Here is a 21,687-nt window from a genome sequence, read left to right as displayed (position 1 = left end):
TAGAATATAAGTGACTAGCCGTTAAGCCCGTAACAACGGGCTCGGTCCGTTTCCTTCCCACTCCCTCCCCCTCATTCTCCCTCCTCCTTCACTCTCTCCCCCTCTCCCCCTTACCTTCCCCCTCCCCCCTCCCCCTTTCCCCCTCCCCCTTCCCCCTTTCCCCCTCTCCCCCTTCCCCCTCCCCCTTCCCCCTCTCTCTCTCTCTCTCCCTCCCCCTCTCTCTCTCTCTCTCCCTCCCCCTCTCTCTCTCTCACACACCTTCCCTCCCTCTCTCTCTCACCCCCTCCCCCTCTCTCACCTTCCCTCCCTCTCTCTCTCACCCCCTCCCCCTCTCTCTCACACCTCTCTCACACCTCCTCTCTCTCTCTCTCACCCTCCCTCCCTCTCTCTCTCTCTCACCTTCCCCTCCCTCTCACCTCCCTCCCTCTCTCTCTCTCTCACCTTCCCCTCCCTCTCCTCAGTCACTCCCCCTCTCTCAATCCCCTCCCCTCTCTGATCATCCACAACCGGAAGATCTCGGGGGGGGGGGGGTGTCCCTCCCGCGCGCGCGGCGCCGCTACTTCTCCTCCCGCTCCTGCCGGCAGATATCGGGGGGGAGGCTGTCACTCCCGCGCGCGCGGCGCCGCTACTTCTCCTCCCGCTCCTGCCGGCAGATACCGGGGGGGGGGGGGGGGGCTGTCACTCCCGCGCGCGGCGATACTACTTCTCCTCCCGCTCCTGCCGGCAGATATCGGGGGGGGGGCTGTCACTCCCGCGCGCGCGGTGCCGCTACTTCTCCTCCCGCTCCTGCCGGCAGATATCGGGGGGGGGGGCTGTCACTCCCGTGCGCACGGCGCCGCTGCTTCTCCTCCCGCTCCTGCCGGCAGATATCGGGGGGGGGGGCTGTCACTCCCGTGCGCACGGCGCCGCTGCTTCTCCTCCCGCTCCTGCTTCGCGGCCGCCGCCGCTCCAGCTTTTCACCCTCGCCACCGCTCCTGCGGCCCCACCGCCATTTTTTTTTTTTCGGGCACGCACGGCTCTGACCGACGTGCTCGCCCGCACATGCACGGTAGAGCTGCTCTCTACTGCGCATTTGCGGGCCGTCGGTCAGAGCCCATTTATAAGGTAGATAATTATAACACATTCAAACAGTGTTCCTGTTTGTACCCCAGAGCAATCCAGACAAATGGAGGCAGAGAACTAAAAACTTTGAGGCACTGCTACATAACTAACGGGCCAATTCAGTAAAGTCCATGGGAGAGTATTTAAATGAGGCCCAGCGGTAGAAACAGGCAAAAGGAGGCGCTAGGGACACTAGCGCGTCCCTAGCGCCTCCTTTTGGCCCGGAGCGGCGGCTGTCAGCGGGTTTGACAGCCGACGCTCAATTTTTCCGGCATCGGTTCTCGAGCCCGCTGACAGCCATGGACTCAGAAACCGGACGCCGGCAAAATTGAGCGTCCGGTTTTCGACCCGAGAGCCGCAGGCCGACTTCAATTTTTTTTTAACCCTTCGGGACCTCCGACTTAATATCGCCATGATATTATTTCTGAAAGCAAAGTGTGTGGCTTGGCTGTCCGTCGGAGCGCACTGTACTGATTCGGCCCACAAGAGTGCTACCTGCAGTCCCTTAGTATTTCTCTGTCTCTGGCAGATGGTGGAGGTGCAAACCTGCAGTCAAGAAAAAAGAAAGAAGGGACAGAAGAAGAGAAGTTAGAAGATGCTCCCTGAGGTGTTAGGTTCCTTCATGGGCCATCCGTCAGGTTGAGCCGGGCGAGTGGGGATTGGTAATCCTTGATCAGCTTTAGTCCGCAGCAGATCCACGGGTCTGACATCCCAGGGGTCCTGGTTCCCTCTTATCCCCTGAAGGCTCCTTCCCAGAGGTGTTGCCAGCAGCAGGGAAGTTTTTCTTTTTTTGCTTGAATTTCTTCCTTTGCTGTGGCTGTTGTTTCTTTAAAGAAAAAAAAAGTGTTACATTTTTCTTTCAGCAGCAACTGCTCCGGCTGTTCCTGGTTTCATCATCAGGGCAGGCCTGGGCTGGGGGAAGGGAGCAGTGTATACTGTGTACAATTCTGGTCGCCGCATCTCAAAAAAGATATAGTTGCGATGGAGAAGGTACAGAGAAGGGCAACCAAAATGATAAAGGGGATGGAACAGCTCCCCTATGAGGAAAGGCTGAAGAGGTTAGGACTGTTCAGCTTGGAGAAGAGACGGCTGAGGGGGGATATGATAGAGGTCTTTAAGATCATGAGAGGTCTTGAACGAGTAGATGTGACTCGGTTATTTTCACTTTCGAATAATAGAAGGACTAGGGGGCATTCCATGAAGTTAGCAAGTAGCACATTTAAGACTAATCAGAGAAAATTATTTTTCACTCAATGCACAATAAAGCTCTGGAATTTGTTGCCAGAGGATGTGGTTAGTGCAGTTAGTATAGCTGGGTTCAAAAAAGGTTTGGATAAGTTCTTGGAGGAGAAGTCCATTAATGGCTATTAATCAATTTTACTTAGGGAATAGCCACTGCTATTAATTGCATCAGTAGCATGGGATCTTCTTAGTGTTTGGCTAATTGCCAGGTTCTTGTGGCCTGGTTTTGGCCTCTGTTGGAAACAGGATGCTGGGCTTGATGGACCCTTGGTCTGACCCAGCATGGCAATTTCTTATGTTCTTATGTAGCTCCTCTGTTCGTGGCTTTGGGCTGCTCGTTGGGCCGTGTTCCCCTCCTCTCCCGCATGCTGCAGGCACGTGGCTTCTGTGCCTCTGCAGCAGACCCAGCCATGTGGAGAAAAGATGGCACCGACACCAGTTTCCCAGTGCAGTAAAGCTTGTCAGGCTGGCAGCCTGGCCGGGGATAGCTGAATGCAATGGTGCTATGCTGTAATTCGTTTCTGGAGGGGGGAGATACCCTCTGGGGTGGGGGGGAATGAGGCTGGTAGGAGAGCCACAAGTTCCCAAGGCCCTCTCAGGATCAATACTGGGAGACTAAACAGCCTGTGTTATGCAAGAAAAGGGCTACAGCTCGGAAGGTGACAGACTCCTGGGAGCTCAGGGACTCCCCTCCCCCATTGTCTTCCAATGATCCTGTGATCCTGTCGGGGGAGGGGGGGCGGAATACAAGCTCTGGGCAGGGGAGAGGATGACATGTTTTCCTCAGAATTTGTTCCTGGTACTTCAGGAACGAAAATTAGCGGGTAAGAACCAATTTTCCTTTCTCTACCTCCAGCCGTTTGATGGGAGTTTAGAGATTTTGTTCTTGTAGCTGATTAAGAAGAGGATTTATTATTTTTTTTACTTTCAGCATCTTTACTAATGTCAAAGTGCCTTAAGTTATGGCCATGCTCCTGCGGACGGTTCTCCTGCAGTAAAGCGAACCCTAGAGACTAATTTTTCTCATAGGTCAAACAGGTGGTAGTCCTCAAACATGGGGGTGACATCATCAGATGGAGCCTGGTACGAAAAACTTATGTTAAAGTTTCTAGAAACTTTGACCAACATATTGAGCATGCCCAGCATGCCACTATCTTCTCTTTTTCCACGAAGCTAGTGTCTTGCAATTGTGGAGCTTGCGCTTCTTGTGGAAAACTTTTGTTTCTGTCCTGAGTCCCATTGGGTCCCTCTGCGTTTCGGGATTCTTTTTGGGTGTCACGGTAAGTCTTTGTTGTCCTTGGTCAATTACCGAAAGTGCCGTTCCCTGGTGGCTGCCAGATATTGACCACCCACCGCGCTCTTTTACCCATGGCATCGTCCAGTTTCCGCAGTTGCCCCAGCGCTCCTGGGCTATGCCATCTTGAACCCCCATGAGGTCTGCAATTTGTGCCTGGGGGCTTCGCATGGTGCCCGGGTTTGCGATTTTTGCCCCCAAATGACCCCAAAGGGCCGTCGTGCTCGCCTGCACAAAATGGAAAAATTGGTCAGTGCCAAAAAGTCTGAGCCCTCGTTGGTGGCATTGATGCCCAAGGAGGCGGCAGGTCTTAGTGACACCAGCTCCTTTGACTCCCCCCCCCCCCCCCCCACCCTTGCTATTGGGTTTCCAGGTAGAATTGGGCGCGGAGGATCATCCGATGTTGGTTTCTTCTCGTTCCAGGTCCGGCTGCTCCTCATCTACCTTGGTGCCAGGGAAAGACTGGGCTGAGCATCAGGAGAAATCGAGAAAACATCTCCAAAGTCAGGAAGGCACTGGCATCGATCCAGCAAGGGTTGGAATGTGATAAACAGATGAGCTTATGATGTCTTTGATACAGCGGCGAGGGTGGCAGCGGCGAGCATTGGAGCTTGCCGCATGGCTTTGAGCATCGGACCTCTGGCCAGAGGTGCAAGAGCATATTGCAGATCTCCCCTGTATGGGGGAAAATATCTTTGGGGACAAGATCAAGGAGGAGGTAGCACAGCTTAAGGATTACTATGAAACCCTCCAACATGTCTGCCACCACCCCAGATCCACAGTTCGCTGGCAAATGGTCATCACAGCAAAGTTCAAGGCGCCCCTTTTACCGGCCAAGGAAGTATTATCCTCCGGCTAGCAGGGCTAGGCCACAAATGAGGCAACCGTGCACCCCTCAGCCTCTTCCAGCACTGCAGAAGAGCCCTGCTACGGGGTTTTGACGGGCTGCGAGTGAGTTCGAGCCAGCAATCCGTATCCGTGACAAATGACCGTCCAGTTGGAAGGCCATCTGCAAAGATTTGCAGACCATTGGCCCTCGGTCACCTCAGACCAGTGGGTCCTATCCATTGTTCATCAGGAGTATAGGTTAAACTTCCAGCGAATCCCTCTGGAATCCCCGCCGTGCCTATCTTGGAGTTTTTCAGAGAACCAGCAGATACTTCGAGTGAGCTCTCCGCCCTCTTAATGACCAGAGGTGTCGAACCAGTCCACTACATCAGTGAAACAGCGGGTTTTACTCAAGGTATTTTCTGATTCCCAAGAAAACAGGTCTTCTTCCTATCTTGAACCTGAGGGCTTTGAACAAGTTTCTTGTACAAGACAAGTTCAAAATGGTTTCGTTGAGCGCCCTAATATCCCTCCTGAGAAGGAGGGACTGGCTTTTCTCCCTCGACCTAAAAGACACCTATGCTTATATTACGATCTCTCACAGTCATCGAAAGTTCCTCCATTTTCTGGTGGGAGAGAAGCACTTTCAATATCGGGTGCTGCCCTTCGGCCTTGCATCCACACCATGCGTTTTCATAAAGTGCCTGGTGGTAGTGGGATCATATCTCAGAATGCAGCGAGTGCTGGTCTTCCCCTACCGGGACGATTGGCTCCTCAAGAGTGACACAAGTCAGGGGCATTGCAGTCTGTCCATTCTACCATCTGGATCTTGGAGAACTTGGGATTTCTCATCAAGGAAACCATGATCCTGATAGCACCTCACTGGCCACGCCAAGTGTGGTTTCCAATACTTAAGGATCTCTCCATTCGCAGGCACATTCCCTTGGGAAAGGACCCGCTTCTGATTATGCAAAACGACGGGTGCCTGCACCACCCCAATCTTCAAGCCTTGTCCCTGACGGCATGGATGTTGAAAGGTTAATCCTTCAGCCACTTAACCTTTCTGAATCAGTTTCCCGTGTCCTGATTGCTTCATGGAAGCCTTCCACGAGAAAATCCTACCTTTACAAATGGAACAGGTTTCGGTCATGGTGCTCTTCTCAATCCCTTGACCCCTTTACCTGTCCAATCACGAAGCTTCTGGACTATCTCTGGCACTTGTCGGAGTCAGGTCTAAAAACTTCCTCCATCAGAATCCATGTTAGAGCGGTGGCCTCCTTCCATAAAGGTGTCGGGGATGTTCCCATATCTGAACAACCCCTTGTAACACATTTTCTGAAGGGCTTGCTTCACCTCAAGCCTCCATTGCGTCCTCCGGCCCCTTCTTGGGACCTCAACCTGGTTTTGGGTCGGCTCATGAAACCACCATTTGAGCCTCTCCAATCCTGTAAACTTCACTATCTCACATGGAAAGTGATTTTCCTTTTGGCAATCACTTCGGCTCGCAAAGTTAGTGAGCTACAGGCCCTAGTTACCTATCCGCCTTACACTAAACTTCTGCAGGACCGGGCAGTACTCCGCACTCACCCTAAGTTCTTGCCTAAGGTAGTATCAGAGTTTCATCTCAATCAATCCATTATACTACCTACCTTTTTTCCCAGGCCCCATTCCAATCCAGGAGAGCAGGCTCTGCATACCCTTGACTATAAACGGGCTCTAGCGTTCTACCTAGACCGTACAGCTGCCCACAGGAAAATCACTCAATTGTTTGTCTCTTTCCATTCCATTAAATTGGGGCAGCCTGTGGATAAGCAGACTGTCTCCTCCTGATTAGCGGACTGTATACCCTTTTGCTATCAGCAAGCAGGCATTCCACTTCAAGACATTGTTAAAGCACACTCTGTGAGGGCCATGGCAACTTCAGTAGCACACCTACGCTCTGTGCCGCTTCCTGACATTTGCAGGGCTGCCTCCTGGAGTTCTCTCCATACCTTTACAGCCCACTATTGCTTGGACAAGGCTGGAAGACAAGATTCCATCTTCGGCCAATCTGTCCTGCGTAACCTATTCACAACTTGATGTACCAACACCCTTCCGCCTGCCCAGTAGGGTTCAGGATGCCCTCGGCCAAATTTCACCCCAATCCTAGTGCCTTGCACATCTGGGTACATTTGGTGCATACTCGGACATCCTCAGCTCGGTACTCACCCATATGTGAGGACTATTATCCTGCTTGTCCTGTGAGAAAGCAAATGTTGCTTACCTGTAACAGGTGTTCTCACAGGACAGCAGGATGTTAGTCCTCACGAAACCCGCCCGCTGCCCCGCGGTGTTGGGTTCGTTATGTTTCTTATTTTATTTTTCGGCACTTCCTGTAGCTTTTTAAACAAGACTGAAGGGGGACCCCTGCTGGCTGCAGGGTTGGTGCCATGCTGGGCATGCCCAGTAGGGGCCAGTCAAAGTTCTAGAAACTTTGACAAAAGTGTTCCGTGATTGGGCTCCATCCTGTGATGTCACCCATATGTGAGGACTAACATCCTGCTGTCCTGTGAGAACACCTGTTATAGGTAAGCAACATTTGCTATATCTAGTTATATTTTGTTGGAGAGAATGATCCTTGGATGCCATCTCCAACTGGTATATGTCTAGCTTAAATTGAATCTGGGAAAAATAGTGGCTTTATGGGTCCAGGTAAACGAAATGCAGTTTTCAGAGCCAATTTTGGAGTTATTCCAGGCTTAAAGGGAACAACCACAATCACTGTGACACTGAGGGGGCAGCCCAACCGTGTTACCTCACTCAGCCAGCATCATCTCCTCCACCTCTGGATAGAGGGGGAAAGCTGTAGTGGACTTTCATTTCTCTTGATAATAGAATCCCTCTGAACACTCTGCTGCGGCTGAGACTCTTTCAGACAAAGACAAGAAATTACCTGGTCAGTAAAAGCATTTATCTCATCTTTGTGAAAGAGACCAATAAACAAATCAGCCTCTGGGATGGGAGTGATCTCCCCTTCCTCCAAGGGATCCATGGTCCCCATCCTCTAGATAGTCCTGAGCTCCCTGGTCCTCTCAAGAGAGTCCCAGGGCCTCAATGGCTACCCTGCTCTCTTGGCCAGAATCAGCGGGGACCAGTGAGCCATCACTCAATGCCTTGTCCATGGACCAACAGGATCTTTACCCTAGCTGAACATATGCACAAAAGGCCTGATTCAAAAATTGAAAAAAAAATTCTAGAGAAAGCTTCCTCTGGAACCCGGGGCCAAGGAAGACTCTGTATCTTGTTGTGGCTCCACTGCCAGCAGTAACACTGGCAGGGCATCCAGCTCCCCTACAGGCCCAGCAGCCTCCAAGCCCATACACGTGGCAGACTCCAAAATGGTTGCTGCCTCCAGAGCCGACAAGACAGACTGCATTTCTGGGCCTACCAGAGCCGACATGTCAAAGAAACTATTCGGGGGTCAAGTGTGTGTGGTGGTGGGGGGGCGGGGGGTGTATGTGTAGGAAGCTTTTCACTGTTGCTGGCCTTGCTATACCTGTTCTACGGTTAAATGGATTACGTCAGTTTAAAACACTGCACTGCTAGTTAAGCATCTAACAAAATAGTAAATTTGCTTAAATATTATTGCATCTTGAGATGCAGAGTTTATATCATTTATTGTGTTTATTTAAAGCTAGGGTTGAGGGATGCATCCTTTGGAATACTGCCATTAATGGCCATCCTATTTTTATACCTTGTAGACCACAGCGCCAGTACAGAGTCTAGGAACCATAACAACAGGCACGGGTTCCATCATGCGCAGTATCCCAATCGTAACATCCTCTTCATCTCTTGGCACTTCCTCCAGTGGAAAATCCACCGCCATTCACCAGCTGCTAACCAATGGGGGACTGGCCAAGCTAGCCAGCAGCCTTCCTGGCTTAGCCCAGATTTCAAACCAAGCAACAGGTATGGGGTCCATGTTGGAAAGTGATGAGCATTTGAGGCAGAGGCAAAGTGAGTTTGGGCTGTGAATGAATCTGCAAACAAAGATGGGGACAGCCTGAGGGACTAATATTGCTGCCAAATGGGAGATTAGTACTGCAGCCTTCAGGTTCTTTTCCCTGAGGCTGGGCTTGCTATTATAAGAATACTCAGACTGTTCAGAACATATTGCTCTGATGGCCCTATGTAGTGGTTATTGAAAGTAAAGACACCATAAGCAGCACTGTGCCCTGTCAGTCATAGGACATGCTGCATTATTTAGAGCAATATGGAGGGAAAAGGAGAAACATTACAGTATAGCTGATAACAGATAGGGAAGGAGACATGCATGATAACGTTCTGATGAAACTTTTAGAGGGAAGGAGAGAAGCTGTTATATATGGTGGGTTCCTAAGAAGCTCTGGGAAAGAAGACAAATGTGCACTCAGCATGAATATTATACTGCAAACAAGATTAGTTTAGAATGGAATCGTGTATGAAAGGTACTTGTAACTAAAACTGATAACACCTTATATCAGTGATTGATCTTTACTACTGTTGTCTTGTCAGTGGCAGGGGTTATTCCTGTTAGATCCAAACAGAACTTCTCTTACCTCTTTCACAAATAGGTATTCCAGGCTTAAAGGCACCAACCACAATCACTGTGACACTGAGGGGACAGCCCAGTCGTGTTACCTCCCTCAGTCAAGCAACTATAGGAGCCACGCAACTCAAGGCTGAAAATCAGGCACAGCATCTCCAGCCAGCACAGAGCCAGGCATCTCAGGTAACACCACACTGTCAGAGACAAGCATTTTGGGTACTAATACACAAGGTCAATGCAAAGTCAGACATCTCAGGTAACACGCAATCAGTCAGAGCCAAATGTTTCAGGGAATGCATATACACACAATCAGTCAGAGCTAGGCATCTCAGGTAATACACACACACACATAGCCAGGTGCTGCCAGGTGCATCAAGACACACACAGCGTCGGACATCTCATGTAATGCATACACTCACACACACAATTGGAACCAGGCATCTCATATAGTGCACACACTTACATTCAAAGCCCGGCATCCGATTTAATAAGCACACACAGAGCCAGATGCCCTCAGATTACAGACACATAAAGAGTCAGAGCTAGGCATCTCAGGTAAATCAAATACAAGGTATCCACAATCAATGCAGAATCGGGCATCTCAGGTAACACACACGTAGTGTGTGAGCTAATAAACACATACAGAGCCAGGTGCCTTAGGCAGTTCACACACATAGAGTCAGGCATCTTGGGTAACATACACATCCTAGGTGCATTATGTAGTACACACAGGATCAAGTCTGCAGAGCCAGGCATCACAGGTAAGAACACGAAAGGTGTTTACAATCAGTGTAGTCAAGTAACACATATACTCGTGCACGCATACAGTCAGAGGCAAGAGTTTCAGGTAGTATATACACGCACACCTCTGAGACTCCTAGAAAACAAAATCAGAATCAGGAGTCTCAATACATACACAGTCAGAGTGTCATGAGTTAATAAGCATATAGAGAGCCAGATGCCTCATTCAATACACAGACACCATCAGGCTGGTTGATGTTTTATGTTGTTGTAATATTATTTTAAGTTTTGTATGTTATGATGTTGCTATACTTTTTATTTTCATTTATTATGTATATCACCTAGTATTTTTCTTAGGGGATTAAGAAATTTTAAGAAAGAAAGACATGCACACAATCAGAGCTAGAAGATTGCAGGGTTAACAATAGAATGCCCATTCTCTGATAGCAATCAAGTAGGTATGATTCACACAGATGAGTCATGTGACCTGTGTTGATTTAGAGGATTCTTCTAGAACTTTCTAGGAAAGCTTTGGTTCTGTTGGGAGGCTTCCTGCATACTGCTGGACCTACTGCTTGTCAATTTTTACCTAATCTGTTGGGGGACATCTTGGATCATTGCTGCTACCTTTGGTTGGTCTTCAGGTTTTGGGTTTTTTTGCATCATGTTTGGTGCTTTCATGTTGTTTTTCTAGTTGATGTTTGTCTTTTACTTAGTAATCTCCCTAGTTAGGATTTTTGGCATTTTCATCTCGGTCATCAGTCTTGTCTTGATATAGTTTTGCAACACTGGACCTGTTGAATCACATATGCTTATGGTACAATCGTGCTTTTCTCTCTTCTCAGCACATCTTATTAAAATTTTTCTTCTTTCCACCTGTGCTGTTTATTTTTTACACTATTGTGAAGAACAAATGAGTGGCTTCCAGAAATGCTTCTAGTGTACTTAGAAGATATGTCACGTCACCAACCATCATAAAAAATGCCATAAGGGCCTAGAAGAAGGCCACATTGTGTGTGTGTGTGTCTTCTGTGCTAACATGTCACCCAAAGTGGTTTTAGCCAATCAAGAGGGACATGGAATATCTGTTTGACCAGTTGCTTAAAAGCCCTGTAAGAAGGCCAAGGAGCTGACACTGGTCACATTGATGGTAAGACCCTATCCAAATGATCTTCGGCAGCTTTGACTACTTGGTTCAATGATAGGGCCTGGAACAGGGACCACTTGGTCATATTTATCAGAGCTTGGAATGCCAGACTTGCAAGACAATAAAAAGTATTGGAGCCTACAAGGATTCCAATTTTTTTCTGAGTCAGTATAGCTACATAAGTGGTATTGCTTTATCACACCTGTAAAAATTACCCACATATTTGTACCTGGTTTCTCTGGGGATAACTTTTCAATTGAAAACATATGCATAGTTTTGGATGATTAAACCTATGTACATTATTTCTCTCTTCTTTCTGTCTCCGCCCATGGGAGTGCCTCCAGTGTCCATGAATAAAAGTACCTGGACAGGTTAAACAGTATTCACAGCCCATGATTTTTTGTGTAAAATGCTTTTTTATCCATGAAAATGGCATTGAATATTGTTCTCCCTGGGTTTGGGAGGATAGTGTAGTTAGTGAGTTTGTGAATTTTTGCAAATGTGACTGTTTTTGTTTATGTCTTGCCTTGCCCCATTTTTATCTGCTGATAAGCTTTGTTAGGTAGGTCCCATCTAAATGGGTCAATGTTCTCTGATTTCTGTCAAAATGCAATTGCTTGCATGTAATTGTCATTCTCTGATAGCTGCTGAACAATGATGCATACAACCCACCCACTTCCCTCTTCTAAAGGAGTTCCTATTCCAATTAAAGTTAGGCTAGGCAATACAGTTAACTGACAAGCCTTAGATCTGGCAGCACATGGGAAGTGTCTGGTACATGCCCAGAGTTTTCCTACAAAAGCACTGGAAGAGTCCTCGGAGTCTGTATGTAATACAGGTCATATTTCCCATTTGCATGGCTTGTTCTGCTGCTATCGGAGAATGACAGTCATAGGTAAGCAATTAAATATCTTTAAAAAAAAAAAAAAAAGTGACCCAGGGAGCTATAGACCAGTAAGTCTGTTTAATCCAGAAAATCGTTAGTTAAATAGGTAAAAGTGATATGTTGGGGAAGGGTCACTGTGGCTTCTGTAAAGGGAAGTTATGTCTCACTGATTTGTTGCAGTTTTTCAGGGAGTCAGTAAATGGATAAGGGGAATTAATTTGATTATAATGCTTCAAAAAGCTTTTGATAAGGTCCCTCACCAAAGGCTGTTAATGAAACTAAAAGGTCACAATTTAAGGGGAAAACTTCTTTCAAGGATTGAAAAATAGGAAACAAAAGGTAGGACTAAACTGGTCTTTATTCAAAGTTAATTTAATAATTTTTATAACATTTTATGTAAGACAATTCTTACATATATCAAATGGTACACTATTAAGAAGTTATCTAAAAGAGAAATCACCGATTCATATATTTTCGCCAAAGACATAAAATCCCCTTTTAAATACCATAGTTTGCCCTTGAGGATGAAAAGGGGGGAAAACATTAGCTCCGCTAAATAATGTTTAGTTCGGAAACAGTGAACAGCCTCTTTAAAAAAATATATATATATATATTTATTAAACTTTAAAATGTTAATCATAAAAAACATTAAATATGAAATAGTATTTAATCCAGAGGGATAAAAAAGGAACTCTTCACAAGCAGGTATTAATTAGCTATTAGTGATGTCATCTGATGATGCTGACACAGACTCCACTTAGTAAAGGTTTTACTGAGCACATGTGGCAGTTCTTGCGCATGCAGGCTGCTTCATGAGCCCTCTGTCTTTCTTTATCCAAACTGCCACGCAGACGTTTTCCTCTCTCACTCTTACAATTTTTTCAGTCTTTGGTCATGTGCTTTCTTTTATTGCCTTGTTGCTTTTTCAAACTTTTTGCCATTGCCTTGGGAATTCCTCAAACTGAACTTTATTGCAACAACAACAAAAAAATGTCAGCAGAAAAGGCCAAGAAGCCTGCGGTAAGTGGATTCAAGGCTTGTATTTGTGGGTGCTGGATGTCCATCACATATGCACACTGTTATCATTGCTTGGGTTGGACCACAACTTCTCCAGCTGCTACAGCTGTGGTCATATGTACCCCAGTACTGTGCCTGGAAGATGAAAGGCATCAGTAGATAAGAGCCTCAAGCTTTGATTATGAGGGTGAGCAACAGAACTGTTTTTGAGCTCCTGGTGCAAAAAGTCAAAGTAGGTGTCTGGATAGACTCACTTCAGGAGAAAACATTTCTACATATTGAAAGGGCCGCTCCGCTGAGAGGCCTATTAAGAGCATTCATGCAATAGTACAGTGTGTCGGTTACATGGTGGCTGCTGTGTATGTGGAACTTCTAACTCGTCTGCACATGCAGAGCCTTCAATGGGAGCTCCGAAGCCAATGGAATCAGCTCTGTCAGCCTTTATCCCACCAAATGTCTGTGATCTCCGGGATGAGAGCATCCCTGCAATGGTGGATGAATCCAGAAATTCTAAAAATGGGCCTCTCACTATAATCGCTGTTTGCATCAAGTGATTGTCTACAAATGCCTCTATGAAGGGCTAGGAGGCACACATTGGTGTGATATGGAGCCAAGGATTATGGAGACTCATTTGCAAATCAACCATCTAGCGTTATGAACATAAGAACATGCCATACTGGGTAAGATCAAGGGTCCATCCAGCCCAGCATCATGTTTCTAACAGTGGCCAATCCAGGCATACCCTTACTCCCTCTGTCAGGAGTCCTTCTAAATCTGATCATAGGCAGGACATCACGATGTCCCTCTTCAGGCAACCTACCTTCTGGGAATCCAAAATACACTGGAGGACTGGCTCAGCAGAGTGTTAAAATCATGAGTGGTCTTTGGATCAAAGCGTTATTGACGTCTTGTTCAGTCACTGGAAGAAGCCATGATTGACCTGTTCGTCTCACAGATAACTGGAAGGGCAAAGAAGTTCCTCACCATGTATCAGAGCAGCTACATACTAGCTGGAGCAGTCAATGTAATGTCTATTTTTAAAAAGGGTTCAAAGGGTGTTCTGATAAACTATACACCAGTAAGCCTGAGATCAGTACTGGGCAAAATGGAGGAAATTATTCGGAAGACCAAAATTTTGGTCATCTGGATAGGCATAGATTAATAGACAGAGTCAATAAGGATTTAGCAAAGGGAAGTCTTGTGTTACAAATCTGTTGGAGTTTTTTTTTTAAGGTTTTAATAAATGTGGATAAGGGTGAATGGGTTGATATATATAGTGTATCTGGATTTTCAAAAATTTGTTTGACAAAGTCCCCCATGAGACGCTCATTAGGAAATTAAAGAGTCATGGGATAGGAGACAATGACCTGTTGTGGATTGGGAACTGGTTAAAAGATTGGGAACAGAGAGTGGGACTGAATGGTCATTTCTCTCAATGGAGAAAGTAAATAGTGGAGTACCTCAGGGATATGTGCTGAGACAAGTGCTTTTTAATATATTTATCACTGATCTGGAAAAGTTAGTAATGAATGAGGTTATCAAATTATAGATGTCACAAAATTGTTCAAAGTAGTTGAATCACAACATTTTTGTGAGGAATTGCTAAAGAAGACCTTGCAGTCTAACGGGAAGATGAAATTTTTGTGAACAAGTGCAAAGTGATGCATGTAGGGAAGAATAATCCAAACTATAGGTACATGATACTGGATTCCATATTAGTTGTCATCACCCAGGAAATGGATCTTTAAGTCATGGTGGGCAATACTTTCATTATCCTCGGCTCAGAGAGAAGCAGCAGTCGAAAAAGCAAATAGATGTTATAAGAAAAGGACTGGAAAATAAAATGGAAGATATCACAGTGCTTCTATCTAGATCTATGGTGCAACTGCACCTAGAGTATTGTGTGCAGTTCTGGTTGTCTCATCTCAAAAATGATAGGTGCAGAGAAGGGATGGAACAGCTCTCCCATGAGGAAAGATTAAACAGGTTAGGGCAGCCTGGAGATGGCTGAGTAGAGATATGATAGAGGTCTATAAAATTGAGTGGTAAATAGGGAATGGTTATTTACCATTTCCAATAATACTAAGATTAGGAGACACTCCATGAAGTTAATGAGTAGAGCTTTTAAAATAAATTGAAGAAAGTATTTTTCACTCATCATACAATTAAACTGTGGAATTTGTTGCCAGAGGATATGGTGAAAGCATTTAGCAAATTTGGGTTTAAAAAGGGATTGGATAAGTTCCTGAAGGAAGAGTCCATATGAGTCAGCCTATAGCTTGCTATTCACCCATATGTGAGGACTACCATCCTGCTTGTCCTGGGAGAAAGCAGAGTTGCTTACCTGTAACAGATGTTCTCCCAGGACAGCAGGATGTTAGTCCTCACGAAACCCACCTGCCACCCTGCGGAGTTGGGTTTGATAGCGTTTTCTTATTTTTTGCTCAAACATTTTGCTACAAACGAGACTGAAGGGGGGACCCCGTGTGGCCACAGGGTTAGTGGCATGCTCAATGTGCCAGTCAAAGTTCTAGAAACTTTGACAAAAGTGTTCCATGATGGGGCTCCATCTGATGATGTCACCCATATGTGAGGACTAACATCCTGCTGTCCTGGGAGAACACCTTTACAGGTAAGCAACTCGGCTTTTCGGGATGTAATTTAGCCAGAACTTGTTTTTGATTTAAGGCAGCCCATAACTTGCCATTTTTTTTTTACTGTATAAAACAGATCTCTGCAATTGAAGCTGATAGCTTGCATTGGTTTGTTGTAGTAAGCTTTTTTGCTCTCATTATCTCTTCTCTATATCCTGTTAAAGCTATATTGTAATTGATTTGATGAGATCCATGATGGGTTTTTCACCATTTATGCTCTAGCTTTCGTGAAAATATTTTTAAATTTTTAATCTTATTAGAACACCAGGGTGTTTTCTTTTCATTCTATGGGAGGTTAGTCTCAACGGGGCAGTCTTCTCTATAGCATCTGACACTGTTGAATCCCAGTGATTTACAGTGGTCTCAATATCTATAATTGATGACTGTATGGTTGATAGTTTCAGAATCCACTCACCACATAATTTGTCAAGGTCAGTTTTTAAACATTTGAAAGGCATGAGCTAAATTTGTTTCCTGGTTTTCAAGTATTTTTAAGCGGAATTTTATAAAACTATGTTCACTCAAGTGGGATTCTACAGTATTCATGTTTGAGATTCTTGGGATAGATCTTTTATCACTTAAAACAAATCAAGCATATGTCTGGCTTGATGAGTTGGATCTATGACTCATTGCTCTCACCCTAGATCGGACATAGCTAGGAGGAACCTTTCGCATTCTGTTCTTATGTATCTACCTGAAGGTTGAAATCTCCAAGCATCATCACTATGCGATTTAAGTCTAATTTAATGTTTAGGAGTCCCTCAATAATTAGGTGAATTTTATTTTTTTTTTTAGTAATTCAAGGGGCAGTAACAAAGACATATTCCCCATGTTTTACTATTCAGATATAACACTTCAAACAGAATATTTATATCTATATGAGTATGGGTTAGTACAAGATGCTCTTTAAATAAAATCACTAGCCCTCCTTCCTTTTTGACATAGCAAAGTTTCAATATAAAACTGTAGCTAGGTGAACATAGCTGTGAAGTAAAACATTATCCATTTCTAGCAACCACAATTCTATAACGCATAGATATCAGGTTGCTCATCTAATAAGAGGTCATGAAATGCCTCTATTGTATTTCTAATGGATCTGGCATTGATTTAAACAGATTAATATACTACAACTGACAAAAGTAACAAGACTGGGTGAACTTGTACATGGTACCAAATGTGATCTTGGTCAATAGGTTGGAGTGTTTCTTTTTTGGACAACATTTCCTAAATCACAGGAATCTGAAAGCAATCCAATTCCATTGTTGCTGAGTCAATAGCTAGAGCTTTCCTGATTGCAATCTTTTAAACTAATAAAATCTTATAATTTACCAGATGATAGTCATGAGTAGTTTCAATCCTTAGAATGAAATGCAATAAAAGTTGCACTCCAGATGTGGGCAAAGAGGTGCACAAAGGAATAAGGTCCTTTGTTCATGCGATAAGGAGCATCCTCCTGTGGCTTGAGCAGCTCCGGTGTTACCTCCTTTGTTTTCAAGGGTCTTGCTTAACTGATGTCAGTGGGTGGGACTTCCAGGAAGGAGAGCGGCTGGATGTTCATGGACACCATGGGGCTGTCAGGAACAGCAGCCACATAAGTTTAGGCACGATGGTAGCTGACACTCAGTTAGACTCTGGTGTCTCTTCCTTCATTTTCAAGGATCCCGTTTGATTGATGACGTCAGTGGGCGAGTATTCTGGGGAGGAAAGAGGCTATTTGTTCATAGACATCCTGGGACTGTCAGGAACAGCAGCAACACAAAAGAGCTTAGTCAGGATGGTAGCTGACAGATATGTCTGGAGTCTGCTGTCTCCTCCTTTGTTTTAACATAATATAACATAACAAGTGCCATACTGGGTCAAATCAAAGATCCAACAAGACCAGTATCCTGTTTCCAACATTGGCAAATCCAGGAGGTCACAAGTACCTGGCAGAATCCCAAGGGATATATAGATTCCAAGCTGCTTATTCCAAGAATAACCAGTGGATTTCTGCAACTCTTCCTTATTAATGGTTAATGGACTTTTCCTTCAGGAACTTGTCCAAATCTTTTTTTTTAAACACAGCTGTACTAATAGCTTTCACCATATCCTCTGGCAACAAACTCCAGAGCTTAATTATGCATAGAGTAAAAAAAAATATTTTCTCTTATTAGTTTTAAATGTATTACTGTCAGGTCGATACTGTAACGTGCGGTTGAAGATTTCCCGTCTGTAACGTGCTGGGAGCGCACAATTCGGACGCGTAAGGCGATCCAGCGATACAGTCTCCAGTTTCATGCGTCCTTAGCGCTTCTTAAAACAGACGCATAACCCTTTCCGCACGCAGCATGTATATGATATGTAAATGAACGAATTAGCTGTATAATGAAGGAATTAGCTATTCCCCTACGATACTGTGACGCGCGCTCAGATTATCTCCTTTGTAACCCGCTATTTTGCCGCGGCCTTAACGTGTTAGTTTACCGCTACCCTCTACTTGGTGTTAGTGTGGTGTTTGAAAATTAAAACGGGAATAAAGTGTAAAAAATGGTGTAAAAAAAGTGTAAAAACATTGCTTACCTGCCCTGGCCCCGTCCGGTCTCCGGTGCAGCCCCAGTCCTGTCCCCTCCTCCCGAAGCAAAAAAAAACCCAAAAACCGAAAAAGTAGCAAGGCTCGGGTCTGCTACGGTAGTCCCTTCTCCCTTCTCCTCTCCTCCCAATTTCGGCGCTCAAGGCCCCGTCCGGTCTCCGGTGCAGCCCCAGTCCTGTCCCCTCCTCCCGAAGCAAAAAAAAAAAAAAAAACCCGAAAAAGTAGCAAGGCTCGGGCCTGCTACGGTAGTCCCTTCTCCCTTCCTCCCGATTTCGGCGCTCAAGGCGGCCGGTTGGGCGTGCATTCATCCAGGCAGAGGGAGCCGGCGGCAAAAACGGCCTCCGGCTCCCTCTGCCTGGATGAATGCACGGCCCCCGCCGGCAGTGAATGAATGCCCGTGCGATTTCGGCGTGCAATTTCGGCGCTCAAGGCAGTCACATGCCGTGACGTCACAACGTCACGGCATGTGACTGCCTTGAGCGCCGAAATCGCACGGGCATTCATTCACTGCCAGTGGGGGCCGTGCATTCATCCAGGCCCCCGCCGGCAGGGAATGAATGCCCGTGAATGAATGCCCGGCGCTCAAGGCAGTCACATGTGACTGCCTTGAGCGCCGAAATCGCATGGGCATTCATTCACTGCCGGCGCGGGCCGTGCATTCATCCAGGCAGAGGGAGCTCCCTCTGCCTGGATGAATGCACGCCCACCCGGCCGCCTTGAGCGCCGAAATCGGGAGGAGAGGAGAAGGGACTACCGTAGGAGGCCCGAGCCTTGCTACTTTTTCGGGTTTTTTTGCTTCGGGGGGAGGGGACAGGACTGGGGCTGCACCGGAGACCGGACGGGGCCAGGGCAGGTAAGCGGGGGCTGGGGGAAAGTTTGCTGAGCATCGGGGGGAACATCTGGTACCTGTCATTTCAAATGTCATTTGAAATGACATTTGAAATAACAGATACCAGCGCGACCGTGAAGCGTTAGGCTCGCGAACCCAGGATACTGTATAGGCGCTCTATACAGTAAAATGGGTTGCGCGGGCCTAACGCTTGCCTAAGGCTTCGCAGCCGCGGCATGCATTTGCATGCAATTAGAAGAGAGTATCGAGCGCTAAGTGAAGAGAACTGTGCGTGCGGGGAGGAAGGGTGCGCCTGGCAATGCCGCACTCTTTCTACCGCGGTCTTAGAGTATCGATCTGTGTGTAACTTAATTGTATGTCCCCTAGTCTTTGTACTTTTTTAAAGTGTAAACAACTAATTAACATTTTCTTGTTCCATTCCACTCATCATTTTACAGACCTGTATCTTATCCCAGGACAAGCAGGATGCTAGTCCTCACATATGGGTGACGTCACTGAACGGAGCCCAGGCGGGAAAACTTTCTGTCAAAGTTTCTAGAAACTTTTGACTGGCCCCATGAGGCCACTGAGCATGCCCAGCATGCTATGATATTCTCTGCCACAGGAGTCTCTCTTCAGTCTTCGTTTTTTCCGCGCTGCAGTTAGCATCGCGGATCCGGAGCCGTTGAGTATTCTCAACCTTCTCTTGACTATTTTAGTCTAAAAGTGATATTCTCTCTCACAAAAAATCTCTTGGGGTCTCTCCTTACCGGCCGGTAAGTAACCCAGTCTTAGATTTTCTTTTTCGGAGAGTAGAAAAATTACCTCAGTCGAATCGACGGCCGTCGTTCGATATAAAGATGTCAACAGGATTTTAAAAATGTCCTGTTTGTACCAGAAAAATGTCACTTACAGACCCACACACCGAATGTGTGATGTGTCTGGGTGACAAACATGATGTACAGAATTGTCCGCAATGTGCGGAAATGACACCGAAATCGAGGAAAACCAGGCTCGAGAAAATGGAACATTTATTCAGCCTGCAACTTATACTTCTCCGTCGCAGTCGTCGAGGTCGTCTCCGGCTGGAGCGACTAAGCGAGTAATACTTAAAAAACCTCGCCCGGGACCGTCGGGGGATCATTCCTCCCCTTCCTCGTCTTCGTCGACAAAGTCGTCTGAAACATCGAAGTCGAAACATCGACACAGACATAGAAGCCCCTCGTTGTCCGACCCCGCTTCCCAGGAGCCCTCGACAACGAAGCGGCCTAGATTTCAGGAAACGTCGGAGTCTTCAACGCCTCGGCCTACCTCGACTCCATTGCCGGCACCAGATCCAACGCAAGGTACATCTCAAGAACTGGTGCTTCAGCCTGCGCCACCGCCCACAACCGCTCTGCTTCCAACGATTGTGCGGCCGGAATTATCCGATTTAATCCGACAAGCGATTTCACAGGCTTTGAAGGAACATCTTACGATGCCGACTTCACTGTCGATGCCGATGATTTCCACATCGATGCCGGCAAATTTGCCGATGCCGGTGGGCACACCGATGCCGGGGTCATTCTTGACTCCGACGGTACACAGAGACTCGACGTCGACACCAAAGATCATTACGTCATCGACGTCGATATATGCTCAAATTCCGGCTATTTCATCTATACCGTTGCCTTCGATGTTACCACCATCGACAGAATTGACACCAAGAGCACTACCCTCGACAACTACATCAAGGACACCTATCCTTCCCTCGACAATAACAGAGCAAGAGAATAGTGACACTCAGGAATTGGCACTCTTTCAACGACTTTTGAAAAAATATCAAAAAGTTGTCGACACAGCTCCTCAGAAAGTCATTGAGGTCAATCCTCCCACAATTTCTATCGATGACCCTTTACCTGGACCATCAGGTATTTCTACAAGGAAAATCCCAAGAACTCCCTATCAAGAACCAGATGAAGAAGATTCTTGGGATGACCAAGGGTCAAATGCTTCTTCTGAGGAGTTCATGTCCGAACCATCACCTCCTGAAGTAAGGAAAAGATCACCACCTGAGGACTTATCCTTTTCAAGTTTTGTCCAAGAGATGGCTGATACAATACCATTTAAGCTCTCATCAGAAGAGGATTCGAGACAACACACCCTGGAGGTGCTACAGTTTGTGGACCCACCAAAGCAAGTTTTGGCTATTCCCATCCACGAAGTCCTGTTGGACCTACAACAACGAGTGTGGGAACACCCTTGCACGGTTCCAGCAGTGAACAAACGTGTAGACACTACTTACCTAGTGCAGCAGGCACCAGGCTTTCAAAAGACACAGTTACCACATCAATCTGTGGTAGTAGAATCTGCCCAGAAAAAATCAAAAAGGGTACGTCCACAGTCCTCAGCTCCCCCAGGAAAGGATCATCGCTTTCTGGACTCTTTGGGCAGAAAAGTGTACCAAAGTGCACTTTTACCTTCTAGAATCTCTGCCTATCAACTGTATATGACACAGTATCAAAGGGATCTCTGGAAGCAAATGGAGCACTTCACAAATTCTCTCCCGGAACAATTCCAAGAATCTGCACAATCCATCATTGCCAAAGGCCTAGAGGCTGGGAAACATGAGGTAAGGGCTGCTTATGACAATTTTGACACAGCCTCAAGAACAGCAGCAGCTGGCATTACAGCACGAAGATGGGCCTGGTTGAAGGCATCAGATCTCAGGCCTGAAGTACAAGACAAGCTGGTAGATCTGCCATGCCGTGGAGATAATTTGTTTGGAGAAAAAGTACAGGATGCTGTCCAACAACTTAAGGATCATACAGAG

The 21,687-nt window shown here is 46.3% G+C and overlaps 1 protein-coding gene across 6 annotated transcripts in view; it reads left to right on the top strand.

Annotated features, from left to right (window-relative positions):
- The window catches only part of KANSL3 (KAT8 regulatory NSL complex subunit 3), a 331,289-nt gene that overhangs the window by 262,849 nt on the left and 46,753 nt on the right, over window positions 1-21,687 (top strand). For all 6 annotated transcript variants that reach the window (XM_029604292.1, XM_029604291.1, XM_029604289.1 and 3 more), the window contains 2 exons: window positions 8,206-8,413; window positions 9,058-9,215. In XM_029604292.1, coding sequence (XP_029460152.1) covers window positions 8,206-8,413; window positions 9,058-9,215 — 366 coding nt within the window. The remainder of the gene's footprint in view (window positions 1-8,205; window positions 8,414-9,057; window positions 9,216-21,687) is intronic.

This window comes from Rhinatrema bivittatum, chromosome 5, assembly GCF_901001135.1.
Source record: "Rhinatrema bivittatum chromosome 5, aRhiBiv1.1, whole genome shotgun sequence".
NCBI lineage: Eukaryota > Metazoa > Chordata > Amphibia > Gymnophiona > Rhinatrematidae > Rhinatrema > Rhinatrema bivittatum.
The sequence above is the reverse complement of the archived record's forward strand: the minus strand, read 5'-3'. Positions and strand labels throughout refer to the sequence as shown.